Genomic DNA, 21,337 nt, shown 5'->3' on the forward strand with positions numbered 1-21,337 from the left:
CTTGGTTTCATGCATGTTAACATTAGAAGCCTCCTCCCTAAGTTTGTTTTATTCACTGCCCTAGCACATTCTGCCAACCCGGATGTCATGTCTGAATCCTGGTTTAGGAAGACCACCAAAAACAGAGTTGCAATCGACTGCAGGGATAGCCTGCAGAGTTCTGTCTTATTATCCAGGTCTGTGCCCAAACAATTGAGCTTCTACTTTTAAAATTCCACCTCTCCAGAAACAAGTCTCTTACCGTTGCTGCTTGCTATTGACCACCGTCTGCCCCCAGCTGTGCCCTGCACAGCGAATTGATTGCCCCCTATCTATCTTCAGAGCTCGTGCTGCTAGGTGACCCCGGCCATCCTTCAATCTAAGCTTGATGCTCTCAATCTCACACAAATTATCAAGGAACCCACCAAGTACAACCCCAAATCTGTAAACACAGGCACCCTCATTGATATCATCCTAACCAACCTGCCCTCCAAATACACCTCTGCTGTTTTCAACCAGGATCTCAGCAATCATTGCCTGCGTCCGTAATGGGTCTGTGGTCAAGCGACCACCCCTCATCACTGTCAAACGCTCCCTAAAACACTTCAGTGAGCAGGCCTTTCTAATCGACCTGGCCCGGGTATCCTGGAAGGATATTGACCTCATTCCGTCAGTAGAAGACACTTGGTTGTTCTTTAAAAGTGCTTTCCTCACCATCTTACATAAACATGCACCATTCAAAAAATGTAGAACCAGGAACAGATATAGCCCTTGGTTCACTCCAGACCTGACTGCCCTTGACCAGCACAAAAACATCCTGTGGCGTACTGCATTAGCATCGAACAGCCCCCGCGATAAGCAACTTTTCAGGGAAGTTAGGAACCAATATACACAGGCAGTTAGGAAAGCAAAGGCTAGCTTTTTCAAGCAGAAATTTGCATCCTTTAACACAAACTCCAAAAAGTTCTGGGACACTGTAAAGTCCATGGGGAATAAGAGCACCTCCTCCCAGCTGCCCACTGCTCTGAGGCTAGGAAACACTGTCACCACCGATAAATCCACTATAATTGAGAATTTCAATAAGCATTTTTCTACGGCTGGCCATGCTTTCCACCTAGCTACCCTGACCCCGGTCAACAGCCCTGCACCCCTCACTGCAACTTGCACAAGCCTCCCCCATTTCTCCTTCACCCAAATCCAGATAGCTGATGTTCTGAAAGAGCTGCAAAATCTTGACCCCTACAAATCAGCCGGGCTAGACAATCTGGACCCTCTTCCTAAAATTATCCGCCAAAATTGTTGCAACCCCTATTACTAGCTTGTTCAACCTCTCTTTCGTATCGTCTGAGATCCCCAAAGATTGGAAAGCTGCCGCGGTCATCCCCCTCTTCAAAGGGGGAGACACTCTACACCCAAACTGCTACCGACCTATATCTATCCTACCCTGCCTTTCTAAGGTCTTTGAAAGCCAAGTTTACAAACAGATCACTGACCATTTCGAATCCCACCGTACCTTCCCCGCTATGCAATCTGGTTTCCGAGCTGGTCACGGGTGCACCTCAGCCACGCTCAAGGTCCTAAACGATATCATAACTGCCATCGATAAGAGACAATACTGTGCAGCTGTATTCATCAACCTGGCCAAGGCTTTTGACTCTGTCAATCACCATATTCTTATCGGCAGACTCAACAGCCTTGGTCTATCAAATGACTGCCTAGCCTGGTTCACCAACTACTTCTCTGACAGAGTCCAGTGTGTCAAATCGGAGGGCCTGTTGTCCGGACCTCTGGCAGTCTCTATGGGGGTGCCACAGGATTCAATCCACGGGCCAACTCTTTTCTCTGTATACATCAATGATGTCGCTCTTGCTGCTGGTGATTCTCTGATCCACCTCTACGCAGACGACACCATTCTGTATACTTCTGGCCCTTCTTTGGACACTGTGTTAACAAACCTCCAGCCGAGCTTCAATGCCATACAACTCTCCTTCCGTGGCCTCCAACTGCTCTTAAATGCAGGTAAAACTAAATGCATGCTCTTCAACCGATCGCTGACCACACCTACCCACCCGTCCAGCATCACTACTCTGGACGGTTCTGACCTAGAATATGTGGACAACTGCAATACCTAGGTGTCTGGTTAGACTGTAAACTCTCCTTCCAGACTCACATTAAGCATCTCCAATCCAAAATTAAATCTAGAATCGGCTTCATATTTCGCAACAAAGCATCCTTCACTCATGCTGCCAAACATACCATAGTAAAACTGACTATCCTATCGATCCTTGACTTCGGCGATGTCATTTACAAAATAGCCCCCAACACTCCACTCAGCAAATTGGATGCAGTCTATCACAGTGCAATCCGTTTTGTCACAAAGCCCCATATACTACCCACCACTGCGACCTGTATGCTCTCGTTGGCTGGCCCTCGCTTCATATTCGTCGCCAAAACCACTGACTTCAGGTCATCTATAAGTCTTTGCTAGGTAAAGCCCGCCTTATCTCAGCTCACTGGTCACCATAGCAGCACCCACCCGCAGCACACGCTCCAGCAGGTATATTTCACTGGTCACCCCCAAAGCCAATTCCTCCTTCGGCCACCTTTCCTTCCAGTTCTCCGCTGCCAATGACTGGAACGAACTGCAAAAATCACTGAAGCTGGAGACTCACATCTCCCTCACTAGCTTTAAGCACCAGCTGTCAGAGCAGCTCACATATCACTGCACCTGCACATAGCCAATCCGTAAATAGCCCATCCAACTACCTCATCACCATATTGTTATTTATTTGATTTATTTTGCTCCTTTGCACCCCAGTACCGCTAGTTGCACACTCATCTTCTGCACATCTATCACCCCAGTGTTAAATTTGCCATACTGTAATAATTTCGCCACTATGGCCTGTCTATTGCCTCACCCCCTTTATCTTACCTCATTTGCACACACTGTATATAGACTTTCTCTATTGTATTATTGACTGTATGTTTGTTTATTCCATGTAACTCTGTGTTGTTGTTTGTGTCGCACTGCTTTGCTTTATTCTTGGCCAGGTCGCAGTTGTAAATGAGAACTTGTTCTCAACTAGCCTACCTGGTTAAATAAAGGTTAAATAAAAATGTAAAAAATAATATGTTGTAAAATGTTCAGCTTTCCAACAATTAAGTATATGTTTTCAAAATGCACCCTGCCTCCACGTCATTGCAAAGTGGTGTGTGACGTGCTGATGAAGCCTGCCTTCCGTTATGCATTTGAATGGAAAGCGCATTTCAATTACCAGTTTAGAAATAAAAATAGTAGCTCTTTTTAAATCGTGGCCCAAAACCTTTTTATTTTATTTTTTCAACAGGACTGGCCTTATAAAAGCACAGTCTGACAGATTTTCCGCATGTGATAAGATAGAACGAATATACACACACGCCAATTTAATTCCACTAAACTATGCAAATTAACCCATTAACTGTTAAGTATGACCGGTCAAATGTATTTACATCAACTGGTTTTCCAACAACGAATAGGCTAAAAATAATTATTCCGCAATGGGATTCCTTTTCGCTCCCAGACTATTAGCCGGTACAAATTCGATTTATCTGCACAGAATTTTTTTTTTACGGCTAACGGAAACTCTGGTGTGTGTGTCTGTGTGTGTGATAGTCTGTGTAAAACACACTCACCAGTCGCTGGACTGCAGCGTAGGGCTCTCATTCTGCGCTATGTGGTATAAGGCACTCATAGCGTTCATATTGAACAGAGGAGGCTTCCTCTCCGCTGCACACAAGATACAAGAGTTACACACACATTAGTCACATACACAGACAGTGTTTACACACACACAGTATGTTGCACATATAAACAATTGAAAACCACCCACGCACACACATGCGCACCCACACACATCTACCTACCTAGTTCTACACAGGTGATCCCCAGGGACCAGACGTCCACCTTCCCGTCATACTGGCCCTCGTCCATGGCCAAGATCACTTCTGGGGCCATCCTGGAGAGAGAGGGGGAGGGGAAAGAGCAAGGAGGGGAAGAGGAGAGAGAGAGAGAGACAGAGAGCTCAATTACAATCATTGAACATTTTGCCAACAGAGATGGTGCATAATGGCACAGGTAGACCCTATAGAAGGCATGCCAGGTAGACCCTATAGAAGGCATGTCATGTAGACCCTATAGAAGGCATGCCAGGTAGACCCTATAGAAGGCATGTCAGGTAGACCCTATAGAAGGCATGCCAGGTAGACCCTATAGAAGGCATGCCAGGTAGACCCTATAGAAGGCATGTCAGGTAGACCCTATAGAAGGCATGCCAGGTAGACCCTATAGAAGGCATGTCATGCAGACCCTATAGAAGGCAGGTCATGTAGACCCTATAGAATGCATGCCAGGTAGACCCTATAGAAGGCATGTCATGTAGACCCTATAGAAGGCATGTCAGGTAGACCCTATAGAAGGCATGTCATGTAGACCCTATAGAAGGCATGCCAGGTAGACCCTATAGAAGGCATGTCATGTAGACCCTATAGAAGGCATGCCAGGTAGACCCTATAGAAGGCATGCCAGGTAGACCCTATAGAAGGCATGCCAGGTAGACCCTATAGAAGGCATGTCATGTAGACCCTATAGAAGGCATGTCAGGCAGACCCTATAGAAGGCATGTCAGGCAGACCCTATAGAAGGCATGTCAGGCAGACCCTATAGAAGGCATGTCAGGCAGACCCTATAGAAGGCATGTCAGGCAGACCCTATAGAAGGCATGCCAGGCAGACCCTATAGAAGGCATGTCAGGCAGACCCTATAGAAGGCATGTCAGGCAGACCCTATAGAAGGCATGTCAGGCAGACCCTATAGAAGGCATGTCAGGCAGACCCTATAGAAGGCATGCCAGGTAGACCCTATAGAAGGCATGCCAGGTAGACCCTATAGAAGGCATGTCAGGCAGACCCTATAGAAGGCATGTCAGGTAGACCCTATAGAAGGCATGTCATGTAGACCCTATAGAAGGCATGTCATGTAGACCCTATAGAAGGCATGTCAGGTAGACCCTATAGAAGGCATGTCAGGCAGACCCTATAGAAGGCATGTCAGGTAGAACCTATAGAAGGCATGTCATGTAGACCCTATAGAAGGCATGTCAGGTAGAACCTATAGAAGGCAGGTCATGTAGACCCTATAGAAGGCATGTCAGGCAGACCCTATAGAAGGCATGTCAGGCAGACCCTATAGAAGGCATGTCAGGCAGACCCTATAGAAGGCATGTCAGGTAGACCCTATAGATGGCATGTCAGGTAGACCCTATAGGCGGCATGTCATGTAGACCCTATAGATGGCATGTCAGGTAGACCCTATAGGCGGCATGTCAGGTAGACCCTATAGAAGGCATGTCAGGTAGACCCTATAGATGGCATGTCAAGAAATAAAAACTTGTCATCACACGGTCAAAGCTTGCCCCCCTGGTAGACCCCGCTGACTGTTGGGCTCTGCTGTCCCTCACCAATATGGAGTCCCCACAAAGGAGTTGGCTGGCGAGGCAATGGAGGCAGAGCCAAAGTCAGCTAGCTTGACCTGCCCTGGCTCCGTCAGGAGGATGTTACCAGCCTTGATGTCTCTGGAGAGGGAGAGGGATGGAGAGGGAGAGAGGTGGGGGAGGGATGAAGAGGGAGAGAGGTGGGGGAGGGATGTAGAGGGAGAGAGGTGGGGGAGGGATGGAGAGGGAGAGAGGTGGGGGAGGGATGGAGAGGGAGAGAACAAGATTTTCAAAACAGTACTTTGGACCACATGCTAATCTCATTATGGACAAGCACCACTGGGTCAGTAGGTGTAATCTCGATATGGACAAGTACCACTGGGTCAGTAGGTGTAATCTCGATATGGACAAGTACCACTGGGTCAGTAGGTGTAATCTCGATATGGATAATCACCACTGGGTCAGTAGGTGTAATCTCGATATGGACAAATACCACTGGGTCAGTAGGTGTAATCTCATTATGGACAAGTACCACTGGGTCAGTAGGTGTAATCTCGATATGGACAAGCACCACTGGGTCAGTAGGTGTAATCTCGATATGGATAATCACCACTGGGTCAGTAGGTGTAATCTCGATATGGATAATCACCACTGGGTCAGTAGGTGTAATCTCGATATGGACAAGTACCACTGGGTCAGTAGGTGTAATCTCGATATGGATAATCACCACTGGGTCAGTAGGTGTAATCTCGATATGGATAATCACCACTGGGTCAGTAGGTGTAATCTCGATATGGACAAGTACCACTGGGTCAGTAGGTGTAATCTCGATATGGACAAGCACCACTGGGTCAGTAGGTGTAATCTCGATATGGACAAGCACCACTGGGTCAGTAGGTGTAATCTCCATATGGATAATCACCACTGGGTCAGTAGGTGTAATCTCGTTATGGACAAGCACCACTGGGTCAGTAGGTGTAATCTCCATATGGACAAGCAGCACTGGGTCAGTAGGTGTAATCTCGATATGGACAAGTACCACTGGGTCAGTAGGTGTAATCTCATTATGGACAAGCACCACTGGGTCAGTAGGTGTAATCTCGATATGGACAAGCACCACTGGGTCAGTAGGTGTAATCTCGATATGGACAAGTACCACTGGGTCAGTAGGTGTAATCTCATTATGGACAAGCACCACTGGGTCAGTAGGTGTAATCTCCATATGGATAATCACCACTGGGTCAGTAGGTGTAATCTCGATATGGACAAGCACCACTGGGTCAGTAGGTGTAATCTTGTTCCTGAATGCTCCTCTGTCTCACCTGTGAATCATGTTGTGGGAGTGAAGGTAGGCCAACCCCTGCAAAGCACCGTGGGTAATGGCAGCGATCTCCATTTCCTGAAGGGGATTTTTATGAACTACAGGATGAGTGAGAGAGGATATTTTAGAAAACATTTGCTAAAAATTAGTAAAAAGACACATTGTGTCAAACACAGTCTAAATTGACCACGATATAGTACAACACAAAAAGGAAGGTTAATGTTTCTAGAATGTTTTACCTTCTAGAACATCAGAAGCGGAGCCCAGACAGTACTCCATCACCAGCTAGACACACAGAACACATCCAGGAAGAAAACAGGTCCATGGATATACACCTGTAGGTAAGGTTACTGAAACATCTCAGTGGGAGTTTTAACCTCAAAATGTGTGCGAGGGTTTGTTTTTCTGGGTATCATAGGTAGTAGGCCTTCATACTCCACTGTGTGTGTGTCTTACCCATGCTGTGTTTTCTCGTAGGTAGCAGCCCTTGTACTCTATGCTGTTGGGATGTTGAATCCTCTGGAGAAACTTCACCTCTTTTATGATGTCCTGCCATTTCTGAGAGAGATATTGTTTTATTAAAAAAAAAAAAAAACCTGTATTGGCCCTGAAGCTGCATCATTAAAAACAAAGAAAGAGTGAGAGAAAGAGGGAGGGAGAGTGTAAAAAAAAAATAAAAAATAAAATAAGAATAAGCCATATAAAGAAAGACTTAATATATTTTTGTGGAGACATGGTGAAACTACAAATGAGTTCTTGGTTCAACCAACACACCTGGGGAAATAAGATGGGTGCAGAGTGACTACTCAGATCACTCTGAATGAACACAAAACATACAGAGAACCCTGTAGGTCTTCATTAAGGGTATGTTCTCATACGTGACATACATACGGAATGGTGTCCGTCCGTCTGTCTGTGTCTATTGGGGTGGTTTTCTTCGTACACAGATTAGGTGTAATCTGATTACAGCTAATCTGAAATTACGAGGAGAGCGAGGCGAAAGTGAGAGTGTATGAGAGCCGTGGGGTGACCTTGGAGATAATGTGTTCAGCTCACATATTTCTATCGGAGAGAGTGTGTGTGTGTGTGTGTGTGTGTGTGTTAACTCAATCTGGTGCAGCGCAACATTTCAGCGCAACAAATGTGCCGTCTGAGATGTGTTTCTGTTGTCCCTGTTGAAATAAACTTTATTAAGAGAAACAGGGAGGAATGTGTAGCAATTCGTCTCACCTCGTTGGACTGCTTCCCGCTGTAGGACATCTTCTTGATGGCCACCACCTCCGTAGTTCGCACATCCCGCGCCTTAGACACAGAACACACACACACAGGCCTTAGACACAGAGAACACACACACACAGAGACCTTAGACAGAGACAGAACGCACACAGGCAGAGAACACGAACACACACAGGCCTTAGACACAGAACACACACACACACACACAAACAGGCAGAGAACACGAACACACACACACACACACACAGGCCTTAAGACACAGACAGAACACACACACACAGGCCTTAAGACACAGACAGAGTAAACACACAGGCCTTAGACACAGAGAGAACACAGGTGGAACAGTAGGACTATTACAGCACAGGAATCGGTGTGTGTGTGTGTTTGCATGTTTGAGTGATGTGTGTGTGTGATGTGTATGTTTGAGTATGTACATACAAAGTAGACTGCTCCAAAGCTGCCATGACCTATCTCTCTGAGGTCAGAGAACAGTTTCTCAGGGTCTTCCTTGAAGAACAGCTCGGCTACATCCGGGTCCTTCAGACTGCCCGCCCGCACAGTGGATGGCATGCTGGGTAGTGTAGTTTGCTGTCTCCCGGCAGGTTGGGGAAAGGGGGTGGGGCCAGCAGACTATGGCCGTTGGCCGTTGGAGCGCAGCTGGGTCTACGCCAGAGCAGGTGACAACTCATCTGCCAGTGGGGAGGAGCCAGAGGGGCCGGAGCATGGGCACCTGGAGGGGGAAGAGGAAGAGTATGTAGGAAGAATATGAGACGGGAACAGCTTTGTTACTCCGCTTAGAGAAACATTGCCTCTCACTCAGCTTAACCTCATCCCCAGGCTATTGTGCACAGCGTGGGAGTGTCCATAGAATTCTATGGGAGTGGTCTTATGCAGTAAAATGTCATTTAATTTTATCGAATTAAAACGACTGCGAGGCTAGGGGAAAGTTTTTATGGTAGATTAAGTCGATTAAGCCAATGGCTATGCGTATGATGAGTTGGTCATTAAAATGTTCAAAACTCACTACATTAAATTACACCTGGGAATTCTGGTAAATTCACTGGACTTTTCCATCCAGTAGATCTTTAAACTACTGGCCTGGGCGAGCATACGCACAAACATCATGTGGATTGATCATTGATTTAACATCCAGGTTTAAACTAGGCCATTGCCTTAATGAGAGAGAGAAGTGGGGTCAGAGTTCAGTGAGGGATTCAGTGTGTGTGTGTGTGTGTGTGTGCGTGTGTCATTGAGTGTATTGATAAGTATGTGCGTGTGTGTGTGTGTGTGTGTGTGAGAGCACTTTAAGTTCTTCTGGGACTGAAACATCAGCCTCTGATGTGCAAATCACCACTGCTGTAATACCACAGCAGACCTCTCAATAAAACACACACCATTATGGATGAGGGATGTGTGTGTGTGTGTGTGTGTGTGTGTGTGTGTGTGTGTGTGTGTGTGTGTGTGTGTGTGAGAGAGACATTTTGTGTTGACATTTGAAATGTCTTTATTCTTTTTGGAACTTCTGTGAGAGTTATTTGTTTATTATCTATTTCACTAGCTTGTAAAAACATGTAAACATGCCAATAAAGCCCTTAAATTGAATTCACACACAAACATCAAATTGATCAGAAATACAGTGTAGACATTGTTAATGTTGTAAATGACTATTGTAGCTGGAAATGGCTGATTTTTAATGGAATATCTACATAGGCGTACAGAGGCCCATTATCAGCAACCCATTATAGCTAATCCAAGTTTATCATTTTAAAACAGACTAATTGATCATTAGAAATCCCTTTTGCAATTATGTTAGCACAGCTGAAAACTGTTGTTCTGATTAAAGAAGCAATAAACCTGGCCTTCTTTAGACTAGTTGAGTATCTGGAGCATCAGCATTTGTGGGTTTGATTACAGGCTCAAAATGGCCAGAAACAAAATAACTTACTTCTGAAACTCATCAGTCTATTCTTGTTCTGAGAAATGAAGGCTATTCCATGCGATAAATTTCCAAGACACTGAAGATCTCGTACAACACTGTGTACTACTTCCTTCACAGAACAGCGCAAACTGGCTCTAACCAGAATAGAAAGAGTGGGAGGCCCCGGTGCACAACTGAGCAAGAGGACAAGTACATTAGAGTGTCTAGTTTGAGAAACAGACACCTCACAAGTCCTCAACCGTTTCCAACTACAATAGTCATTTACAACATTAACAATGTCTACACTGTATTTCTGATCAATTTGATGTTATTTTAAATTTAAAAAATTAAAAAGTGCTTTTCTTTCAAAAACAAGGACATTTCTAAAGAGACCCCAAACTTTTGAACGGTAGTGTAGGTAGGAATAAAGTGACTAGGCAACAGGATAGATAATAAACAGTAACAGCAGCGTATGTGATGAGTCAAAATAGTTAATGCAAAAAGGGTCAATGCAGATAGTTAAATAGTTAACCAAATAGCTACCCAGATGAACTATTTAGCAGTCTTTTTGGCGCACTGTCGTGCGGTAGGCGAGAACCGTCTATGACTTGAGTGGCTGGAGTCTATGACAATTTTTAGGGCCTTCCTCTCACACCGCCTGGTATAGAGGTCCTGGATGGCAGGGAACTCGGCCCCAGAGATGGGCCGTACGCACTACAGGGGCTGTTACGCTGACCGTATTACCGCCAGTCATGAGTTATGAAGGCAGTCAAATTCCACCTGACCGTTTAGTCACGGTAATTAGGCTCCGATGCTGCTGCTGGTCATTAGTAGTCTACCAAACTTGCTAACTGCCTGGTACTCAGTACTCCATTGTCCCTTTAATCACTCTGACGTCAATGCAAATGTAATCGAAAATCTTATCAAAACACTTCATGAGAGCCCATGAGCTCATGTTGCGCAACATTTCTATAGGCTATGTAATTGCGTGAGAAAACAGAGTGACAGCCTTTATTAAAAAGAGGAGGATCCCATCAGCTTTCTATAGGTTAGGCCCATTATATTTATTTTTCAACTTTCCTAATATTAAGCACATTGCTTATCTTTACAACAGTAGTATAGCCTAACTGGCTGGCAGGAAAATGAACCACAGGATAAGCGTCCTCCATTCGCTATTTAAGTGCAGAGATGACATGTATTTTCCCCCCTGACCCTGTTGAGACAGGTGCATGATAATGGTCCATTGTAAAAATCTAAATTTCACACATATATTATTTAGTATATGGTATATGAAACAATGTTTGTGCCATCACGTAAAAAAAAGTTAAAATTAGGATCTATTTGAAGAAAAGTATATTTCCACATTAGTGTTAGGCAGTTTGTTGTGGTATGAGGTGTTACGGATGACGATGAAGGCATATCGAAACCGTCGGACAAATTGACGTTCAACGTTGACACGACCCATTCCCACCATCACTAAGGTCATGCGCACCACTTTCAATGACAGAGGCAATGCTTACAGTTCTAACCCCAGTTACTGCTAGTGGAATGAGCACCGTACTCATCAATCCCCGCTGAAGGGGGTTGAAACGGAAAATGATCAAATACTTCAGACAACGTTCAACATTAAGACAAGTTCACTGAAAGTAACTAATCAGAAAGGTCAATCTAAATGTATAACAGCACTTCTGGAATTTATCAAATGAAGTTGGATCAAATCAACAACAAAAATAATGAGGCTGTACCTAATATATTAGTGCTTGTAAAACACTAAAAAAAGGTAGGTATATTATACATTTTCTTAAAAACGCTCATGTTGGAAATTCAAAAAGCTCATAGAAAATAGTTGCCTCAAGTAGAACAATAGGTTTTACAGTGTGTACAGGATGAACCCAGAGAGTAAAAAGACAACTGACCAATCAACATACTATAATTCACACCCCGTCAACAGAGAAAGTAGGCCGAGAAGAGAGCAGAAGCTGTCAACCAATCAACACAGCAGTTCTGGCCTGAATCAGTGCATAAAACACAGTCCATGGACACAGTCACAGTAGAGACAAACATATGAGGATTTACCCCTTCACACACACACACACACACACACACACACACACACACACACACACACACACACACACACACACACACACACACACACACACACACACACACACACACACACACACACACACACACACACACACACACACACACACACACACACACACGCTCCTCTGTCATTAGGATAAAGCCAGTGTTTAGCCTAACTCTCACTATGCTACCACATCACTAGTCAAATCAAAGTTGATTGGTCGTACACAGTTTAGCAACGTTAAATAGGGTGCAGGGAAATGCTTATGTTTCTTTTTTTACCCCTTTTTATCCTCAATTTCGTGGAATCCAATTGGTAGTTACAGTCTTGTCTCATCACTGCAACTCCCCTACAGACTCTGGAGAGGCGAAGATCGAGAGCCGCTCGTCCTCCGAAACACACCCGCACTGCTTCTTGACACACTGCCCACTTAATCCGGAAGCCAGACGCACCAATGTGTCGGAGGAAACACCGTCCAACTGGTCGACCGTGTCAGCGAACATGCGCCCAGCCCACCACAGGAGTCGCTAGAGTGTGATGGGACATCCCGGGACAGCCAAATCCTCCCCTAACCCGGACAACGCTGGGCCAATTGTGCGTCGCGTCATGGGTCTCCCGGTCGTGGCCGGCTGCGACAGAGCCCGGTATCAAACCAGGATCTGTAGTAACGCAGTTAGCACTGCAATGCAGTGCCTTAGACCGCTGCGCCACTCGGGAGGCCCCTGAAATGCGTATGTTACTAGCTCCAAACAATGCAGTCAAATGTCAAAAAGTACACAAATTATCAAAATGTTTAAATAAAAACACAAGAAATCGTGAAATGGCTGAATGAATTTGGTAACAGAATAGACTACAATGTATTTTCAGCTCAGATTTACTCACAAAGCAATGGCATACAACGCAGCCTTGGCATAGGCTATAGGCCTAGTGTTTTCATTTAAAATATATACAGTGGGGAGAACAAGTATTTGATACACTGCCGATTTTGCAGGTTTTCCTACTTACAAAGCATGTAGAGGTCTGTAATTTTTATCATAGGTACACTTCAACTATGAGAGACGGAATCTAAAACAAAAATCCAGAAAATCACATTGTATGATTTTTAAGTAATTAATTTGCATTTTATTGCATGACATAAGTATTTGATACATCAGAAAAGCAGAACTTAATATTTGGTACAGAAACCTTTGTTTGCAATTACAGAGATCATACGTTTCCTGTAGTTCTTGACTAGGTTTGCACACACTGCAGCAGGGATTTTGGCCCACTCCTCCCTACAGATCTTCTCCAGATCCTTCAGGTTTCGGGGCTGTCGCTGGGCAATACGGACTTTCAGCTCCCTCCAAAGATTTTCTATTGGGTTCAGGTCTGGAGACTGGCTAGGCCACTCCAGGACCTTGAGATGCTTCTTACGGAGCACCTCCTTAGTTGCCATGGCTGTGTGCTTCGTGTCGTTGTCATGCTGGAAGACCCAGCCACGACCCATCTTCAATGCTCTTACTGAGGGAAGGAGGTTGTTGGCCAAGATCTCGCGATACATGGCCCCATCCATCCTCCCCTCAATACGGTGCAGTCGTCCTGTCCCCTTTGCAGAAAAGCATCCCCAAAGAATGATGTTTCCACCTCCATGCTTCACGGTTGGGATGGTGTTCTTGGGGTTGTACTCATACTTCTTCTTCCTCCAAACACGGCGAGTGGAGTTAGACCAAAAAGCTCTATTTTTGTCTCATCAGACCACATGACCTTCTCCCATTCCTCCTCTGGATCATCCAGATGGTCATTGGCAAACTTCAGACAGGCCTGGACATGCACTGGCTTAAGCAGGGGGACCTTGCGTGCGCTGCAGGATTTTAATCCATGACGGCGTAGTGTGTTACTAATGGTTTTCTTTGAGACTGTGGTCCCAGCTCTCTTCAGGTCATTGACCAGGTCCTGCCGTGTAGTTCTGGGCTGATCCCTCACCTTCCTCATGATCATTGATGCCCCACGAGGTGAAATCTTGCATGGAGCCCCAGACCGAGGGTGATTGACCGTCATCTTGAACTTCTTCCATTTTCTAATAATTGCGCCAACAGTTGTTTCCTTCTCACCAAGCTGCTTGCCTATTGTCCTGTAGCCCATCCCAGCCTTGTGCAGGTCTACAATTTTATCCCTGATGTCCTTACACAGCTCTCTGGTCTTGGCCATTGTGGAGAGGTTGGAATCTGTTTGATTGTGTGTGGACAGGTGTCTTTTATACAGGTAACGAGTTCAAACAGGTGCAGTTAATACAGGTAATGAGTGGAGAACAGGAGGGCTTCTTAAAGAAAAACGAACAGGTCTGTGAGAGTCGGAATTCTTACTGGTTGGTAGGTGATCAAATACTTATGTCATGCAATAAAATGCAAATTAATTATTTAAAAATCATACAATGTGATTTTCTGGATTTTTGTTTTAGATTCCGTCTCTCACAGTTGAAGTGTACCTATGATAAAAATTACAGACCTCTACATGCTTTGTAAGTAGGAAAACCTGCAAAATCGGCAGTGTATCAAATACTTGTTCTCCCCACTGTATATATATTTGATGTATTCATTCAAATCAAACTTTATTTGCAACATACGCCAAATACAACAAGTGTGGACTTTACAGTGAAATGCTTACTTACAAGCCCTTAACCAACAGTGCAGTTCAAGAAGAAGAAAATATTTACCATGTAGGCTTAAATAAAAAGTAACACAATAAGAATAACGAGGCTATATACAGGGGGCACCGGTACCGAGTCAATGTGCAGGGGTACAGGCTAGTTGAGGTAATCTGTACATGTAGGTGGGGTTCACAGTTACAGAATAACGAGGCTATATACAGGGGGCACCGGTACCGAGTCAGTGTGCAGGGGTACAGGCTAGTTGAGGTAATCTGTACATGTAGGTGGGTTCACAGTTACAGAATAACGAGGCTATATACAGGGGGCACCGGTACCGAGTCAATGTGCAGGGGTACAGGCTAGTTGAGGTAATCTGTACATGTAGGTGGGGTTCACAGTTACAGAATAACGAGGCTATATACAGGGGGCACCGGTACCGAGTCAGTGTGCAGGGGTACAGGCTAGTTGAGGTAATCTGTACATGTAGGTGGGGTTCACAGTTACAGAATAACGAGGCTATATACAGGGGGCACCGGTACCGAGTCAGTGTGCAGGGGTACAGGCTAGTTGAGGTAATCTGTACATGTAGGTGGGTTCACAGTTACAGAATAACGAGGCTATATACAGGGGGCACCGGTACCGAGTCAATGTGCAGGGGTACAGGCTAGTTGAGGTAATCTGTACATGTAGGTGGGGTTCACAGTTACAGAATAACGAGGCTATATACAGGGGGCACCGGTACCGAGTCAGTGTGCAGGGGTACAGGCTAGTTGAGGTAATCTGTACATGTAGGTGGGGTTCACAGTGCGGATAGAACCGGGGTCCCAGTACCAAATGGTTCGGTACCATTACAGCCGTATCAATGATTACTTTAAATGAACAGGGGGGAAAAACATCCCCAAATTCACTGGGAACACATGACATACTACTTATCAGACACTGATACTATATACTGAGAAGTGATACTGTATTCTGGTTGTTGGGGTGGGATTGGCATGGGGCCGTGGTTGGCTTTTGACCATTCCTTTGGATTCCTCACGTCTAACTCACTGTCAGAATAAAGTTTGGTCGAAATGTATTTATTATTTAACCTTTATTTAACTAGGCAAGTTAGTTAAGAAAGAAATAATCTTATTTACAATGACACCCTGGCCAAACCCTAAACCAGACGACGCTGGGCCAACTGTGCGCCGCCCTACGGGACTCCCAATCACGGCCGGTTGTGATACAGCCTGGAAACGAACCAGGATCTGTAGTGACGCCTCTAGCACTGAGATGCAGTGCCTTGCGCCACTCGGGAGCCCAAATCAGTTTGGGGTGGGGGTCAGGATTAGAGGTCGACCGATTATGATTTTTCAACACCGATACCGATTATTGGAGGTCCAAAAAAGCCGATACCGATTAATCGGACGATTTTTTAAACTTATTTGTAAAACTGACAATTACAACAATACTGAATGAACACTTATTTTAACTTAATATAATAGATCAATAAAAATCAATTAAGCCTCAAATAAATAATGAAACATGTTCAATTTGGTTTAAATAATGCAAAAACAAAGTTTTGGAGAAGAAAGTAAAAGTGCAATATGTGCCATGTAAAAAAGCTAATGTTTAAGTTCCTTGCTCAGAACATGAGAACATATGAAAGCTGGTGGTTCCTTTTAACATGAGTCTTCAATGTTCCCAGGTAAGAAGTTTTAGGTTGTAGTTAATATAGTATTTATAGGACTATTTCTCTCTATACCATTTGTATTTCATATACCTTTGACTATTGGATGTTCTTATAGGCACTTTAGTATTGCCAGTGTAACAGTATAGCTTCCGTCCCTCTCTTCGCTCCTACCTGGGCTCGAACCAGGAACACATCGACAACAGCCACCCTCGAAGCAGCGTTACCCATGCAGAGCAAGGGGAACAACTACTCCCAAGTCTCAGAGCGTGTGAGGTTTGAAACGCTATTAGCGCGCATCCCGCTAACTAGCTAGCCATTTCACATCTGTTACACCAGCCTAATTTTGGGAGTTGATAGGCTTGAAGTCATAAACAGCGCAATGCTTGAAGCACAATGAAGAGCTGCTGGCAGAACGCACGAAAGTGCTGTTTGAATGAATGCTTACGAGCCTGCTGCTGCCTACCATCGCTCAGTCAGACTGCTCTATCAAATATCAAAACATAGACTTAATTATAACATAACACACAGAAATACGAGCCTTTGGTCATTAATATGGTCGAATCCGGAAATGATCATTTCGAAAACAAAACGTTTATTATTATCGCATATACCCTGACTCTGCGTGTAATGAACGCAAGAGAAGTGACACAATTTCACCTGGTTAATATTGCCTGCTAACCTGAATATCTTTTAGCTAAATATGCAGGTTTAAAAATATATACTTCTGTGTATTGATTTTATGAAAGGCATTGATGTTTATGGTTAGGTACACGTTGGAGCAACGACAGTCCTTTTTCGCGAATGCCACCACATCAATTATATGCAACGCAGGACACGCTAGATAAACTAGTAATATCATCAACCATGTGTAGTTAACTAGTGATTATGATTGATTGACTGTTTTTTTACAAGATAAGTTTAATGCTAGCTAGCAACTTACCTTGGCTTCTTACTGCATTCGCGTAACAGGCAGGCTCCTCGTGGAGTGCAATGAGAGGCAGGTGGTTAGAGCGTTGGACTAGTTAACTGTAAGGTTGCAAGATTGAATCCCCGAGCTGACAAGGTAAACATCTGTCGTTCTGCCCCTGAACAAGGCAGTTAACCGACCGTTCCTAGGCCGTCATTGAAAATAAGAACGTGTTCTTAACTGACTTGCCTAGTTAGATAAAGGTGTAAAAAAAAATATATACATATAAAAATGTATCGGCCAAATCGGTGTCCAAAAATACCGATTTCCGATTGTTATGAAAACTTGAAATCGGCCCTAATTAATCGGCCATTCCGATTAATCGGTCGACCTCTAGTCAGGATAACAACACTGATCCTGTGGACTGTACTGTGTGGCAGGCCGAGAGAACAGGCTTTACCCTGCTCCCTCTCTGATCCCTTTTTCCTGGGAGATGCATAAATCCTAGACTATAGTACTGTCAGTGTGGCAACAGTGACCAGGCCTGAAGCTGTTATAACACATAGTAGAACACAAACATTAACAGGCTGTTACGCTACCTACCCGCGTAGCTCAACTATGACGTTACCTACCCGCGTAGCTCAACTATGACGTTACCTACCCGCGTAGCTCAACTATGACGCTACCTACCCGCGTAGCTCAACTATGACGCTACCTACCCGCGTAGCTCAACTATGACGCTACCTACCCACGTAGCTAAACTATGACGCTACCTACCCACGTAGCTAAACTATGACGCTACTTACCCACGTAGCTAAACTATGACGCTACTTACCCACGTAGCTAAACTATGACGCTACTTACCCACGTAGCTAAACTCCATCGAGAGCATCCTGACTGGTTGCATCACCGCCTGGTATGGCAACTGCTTGGCCTCCGACCGCAAGGCACTACAGAGGGTAGTGCGTACGGCCCAGTACATCACTGGAGCCAAGCTTTCTGCCATCCAGGACCTCTATACCAGGCGATGTCAGAGGAAAGCTCTAAAAACTGTCAAAGACTCCAGCCACCCTTCTCATAGACTGTTCTCTCTGCTACCGCACGGCAAGCGGTACCGGAGCGCCAAGTCTAGGTCCAAAAGGCTTTCCTAACAGCTTCTACCCCCAAGCCTGAACAGCTAATCAAATGGCTACCCAGACTATGTGTATTGCCCCCCCACTTTTACACTGCTGCTACTCTCTGTTTATTATCTATGAATAATTACTTTAATAACTCTACCTACATGTACATACTACCTCAATTACCTCAACTAACCGGTGCCCCCACACATTGACTCTGTACCGGTACCCCCTGTATATAGCCTCTCTACTGTTATTTCACTGCTGCTCTTTAATTATTTGTTATTTTTTCACATAACACTTATTTTTCTTATAACTGCATTGTTGGTTAAGGGCTTGTAAGTAAGCATTTCACTGTAAGGTCTACACCTGTTGTATTCGCCGCATGTGATAAAGCCTACTTACTGTACATTCAAACTCCTAGAAAGTCAAGTGTTTGAATGCAATGTTGTTAATCAATGCAAAAGGTGTGCATTGTTAACGGGGAAAAAGTGTTCTTGCTTTGTCATTCCCAACACTTCACCTTAATGTGTAGGAAGGATGTGATGGGTTGTTGTTGCCAACTTACATTTATGATGCCATTGTCTAACAAATTAAAACAACATAATCGTTATTTAGAGCTGTTTTCCATTAAATACAGTTTGTCACCATTTGGAGTGTGCAATACTGGCGAACAGGCATAGTCAAGGCCGAGAAAGAATGTTACGCAATGTCAACACAGAAATTAGGAATGTGACTCACGTCACTGCCCACAAACAAGCCAGCAACCGCCAGGAATGAATGCAGGCATACAAGGAAGACATACCCGAAACGACAATAGATTTGTCAAGCTGCTTGTTTGCTGGCTGTAAACATTAAACCTAGCAACAGTTAGGACATAACTAGTGCTATTTCAGTTCACAGTTTAGACTGGGTGGTTGACATTGGTCGTGAAGCTGCTGTGTTTCTGATCGCCTCAGCCATGATTTACAGTTGAGTTGAACAGTGAGAAAAACTACGAGGGAGTGTCACACCAAAACTACCTGTCTACATTAGAAGAGGATTCGTTAGTTAGCTATCTGGCTAGTAAAACAGCAGACGTTAGCGTGATAGCTAACGTTACAAGCCAGCATTTATCGCTGGACGAACGTTAACTAGCTAGCCATGTCCTTCCCAGCATTTGACAATCTTTCTTGTCAGTTAGCTGCCATTGAATTGTTTACAAGTTAAAATGAGACATTCGCTTCATAGGTAATCAAAAGTTAGCTAGTTAGTTAGCCATGTAGTTAGTTAGCCATGTCCATTAGTTATCATTCCCCAATTCACAAACGTTAGAGCAAAGATTCCTCTCTGACTAAAGTTAGCTAACGTTAGTTGGATGTCATCGAGCTAACATTAACCATCCACGTCGTAAGCTAACTACAGTATTAATGATGTTGTCTAACCAGCTGATCAAGTTGGCTAACTAAGAAGCCTAGCTAGAAGGCAAGTTATCCAGATAAACACATTTCTCACCAGCAGAAGTTGGCTTGAATGCACAGCGGACACTTACCTGTCAGAGGCCAGGTTCAGGTAGAATAACGGGAGCAAATGTCCAACAAGGCAGGGAAGGACGCAACAAACTGACTCGAGTCTGGAGGTGGAGCACAGATTGGAGTTTTGTTAGCTAGCCTTTTCCAGGTTGTACGATGCCGACTCGTTGTGTTTCGTCAACCGAAAAACAAGTGTAATGTGTGTACAGTAAGGCCAGTCGAGGCCCTGAAAATAACTACCAATAGCTGGGTAATAAACCAGTCAGCCAACGAAGTTCTCCACTCCTCCCAATCAGTTTCCAAAGATGGCGGCGGCGAGAATTCACCTCCTTACTACAGTGACAATCATAGGGCAAAATATGTACAAACATCCACAACTGTTAAAACTGAAACGCGACAGTCAGCCCTAGTTCTGACTAAAACGATTAGTGTGCCGCACTTGGGTGGCCTTGTCGCTGTTTACCCCCGGGTGGGTGCTGAAGTTACTGTCCCCTTCTCTCCGTGCTAGCTATCCCCCTGCGAAACATCCAGCCAAGATCCGCAATCTGAATCCTCCCTGAATCCTCCCTCCCTGTTGCCAAGTTGGCGGGGCGTGACACAAGAGGGAATTCGTAGTTGGTTATGAGTAAAGCACACAAGTTGGTGGTGGTTGACAGTCAGGGTAGATTCACAATCATGTTCCGAATACCTATCAAATAATATATAATTCATTTTATGTTATCAAATGTTCAAGTCTAGTTCAACATTCAAAGTAAACACACACAAACCTCTTCATTGCCTGGAAACCCGGTGTTGAATTGCATTGAATGCTACGTCAGGCAGAAAATAGCTTTTGAATCAGGAACATTTCCTCTCATGACCTCAACGAGCCAGAATGTTGAATAAAATTACATTTTAAAGTACTTTATCGGTTGTCTGTGAGGTCCTTTTGGCGGTAAGAATGTGAGACAATATATATATATACAGGAAAGTATAATTACATAAACTGTTCAAAGTGCTGATAGTGCTTTCCGATTTCCAACATCTGGTGTATAAAAATACATGCACCAGACACATACTTGCCGAGCTCGTGCACGTATTTACATGGTTCTGCGCATGCTTCAGGTCATAGAAATCTGAGTGTATTACCAGCGCTTTGAAAAGTTGATGTAATTATACTTTCCTGTGGATATATTGTCTCACATTCTTACCGCCAAAAAGGACCAAGCGCACGGACAACCAGTACGTTAAAATATCATTTTATTTAGCATTCTGTCTTGTAGAGGACATGAGAGGAATCTTTCCTAACCTCAAACGCTCCTTTCTGCCTGAGTAGAATTAAACTCAATTCAATGTTTGGTTTCCTGGCAATCCTGTTCATAGCTATATGCTTTATTGCATGTGTGTGTGTGTGTGTCCTGAGTCTTGCTGAGCTCCTTAGCCGATTATGATCTAAGTCTTTGCCACAAATAGCCCAAATAACCTCCACACACCCATAGTCCTGACT

At 44.4% G+C, this 21,337-nt stretch overlaps 1 protein-coding gene across 3 annotated transcripts in view; it reads right to left on the reverse strand.

Annotated features, from left to right (window-relative positions):
• Positions 1 to 20,883, reverse strand: part of LOC139552775 (serine/threonine-protein kinase TAO1-like) — a 54,034-nt gene extending 33,151 nt beyond the window's left edge. Inside the window, exons 1-10 of one of the 3 annotated variants that reach the window (XM_071364811.1) lie at positions 20,092 to 20,420; positions 19,872 to 19,952; positions 8,443 to 8,734; positions 7,999 to 8,070; positions 7,225 to 7,326; positions 7,008 to 7,053; positions 6,770 to 6,866; positions 5,475 to 5,588; positions 3,883 to 3,974; positions 3,652 to 3,745 (exon numbers count right to left, since the gene is read on the reverse strand). In XM_071364811.1, the coding sequence (XP_071220912.1) occupies positions 3,652 to 3,745; positions 3,883 to 3,974; positions 5,475 to 5,588; positions 6,770 to 6,866; positions 7,008 to 7,053; positions 7,225 to 7,326; positions 7,999 to 8,070; positions 8,443 to 8,574 (749 nt within the window). In that variant the 5' untranslated portion in view covers positions 8,575 to 8,734; positions 19,872 to 19,952; positions 20,092 to 20,420. Of the gene's footprint in view, positions 1 to 3,651; positions 3,746 to 3,882; positions 3,975 to 5,474; positions 5,589 to 6,769; positions 6,867 to 7,007; positions 7,054 to 7,224; positions 7,327 to 7,998; positions 8,071 to 8,442; positions 8,735 to 19,871; positions 20,421 to 20,618 lie in introns of those variants that run through there. The other 2 variants (XM_071364812.1, XM_071364813.1) reach the window with 2 other exon arrangements.
• Between the last annotated feature and the right edge of the window lie 454 nt (positions 20,884 to 21,337).

Source organism: Salvelinus alpinus, chromosome 24 (assembly GCF_045679555.1).
Source record: "Salvelinus alpinus chromosome 24, SLU_Salpinus.1, whole genome shotgun sequence".
NCBI lineage: Eukaryota > Metazoa > Chordata > Actinopteri > Salmoniformes > Salmonidae > Salvelinus > Salvelinus alpinus.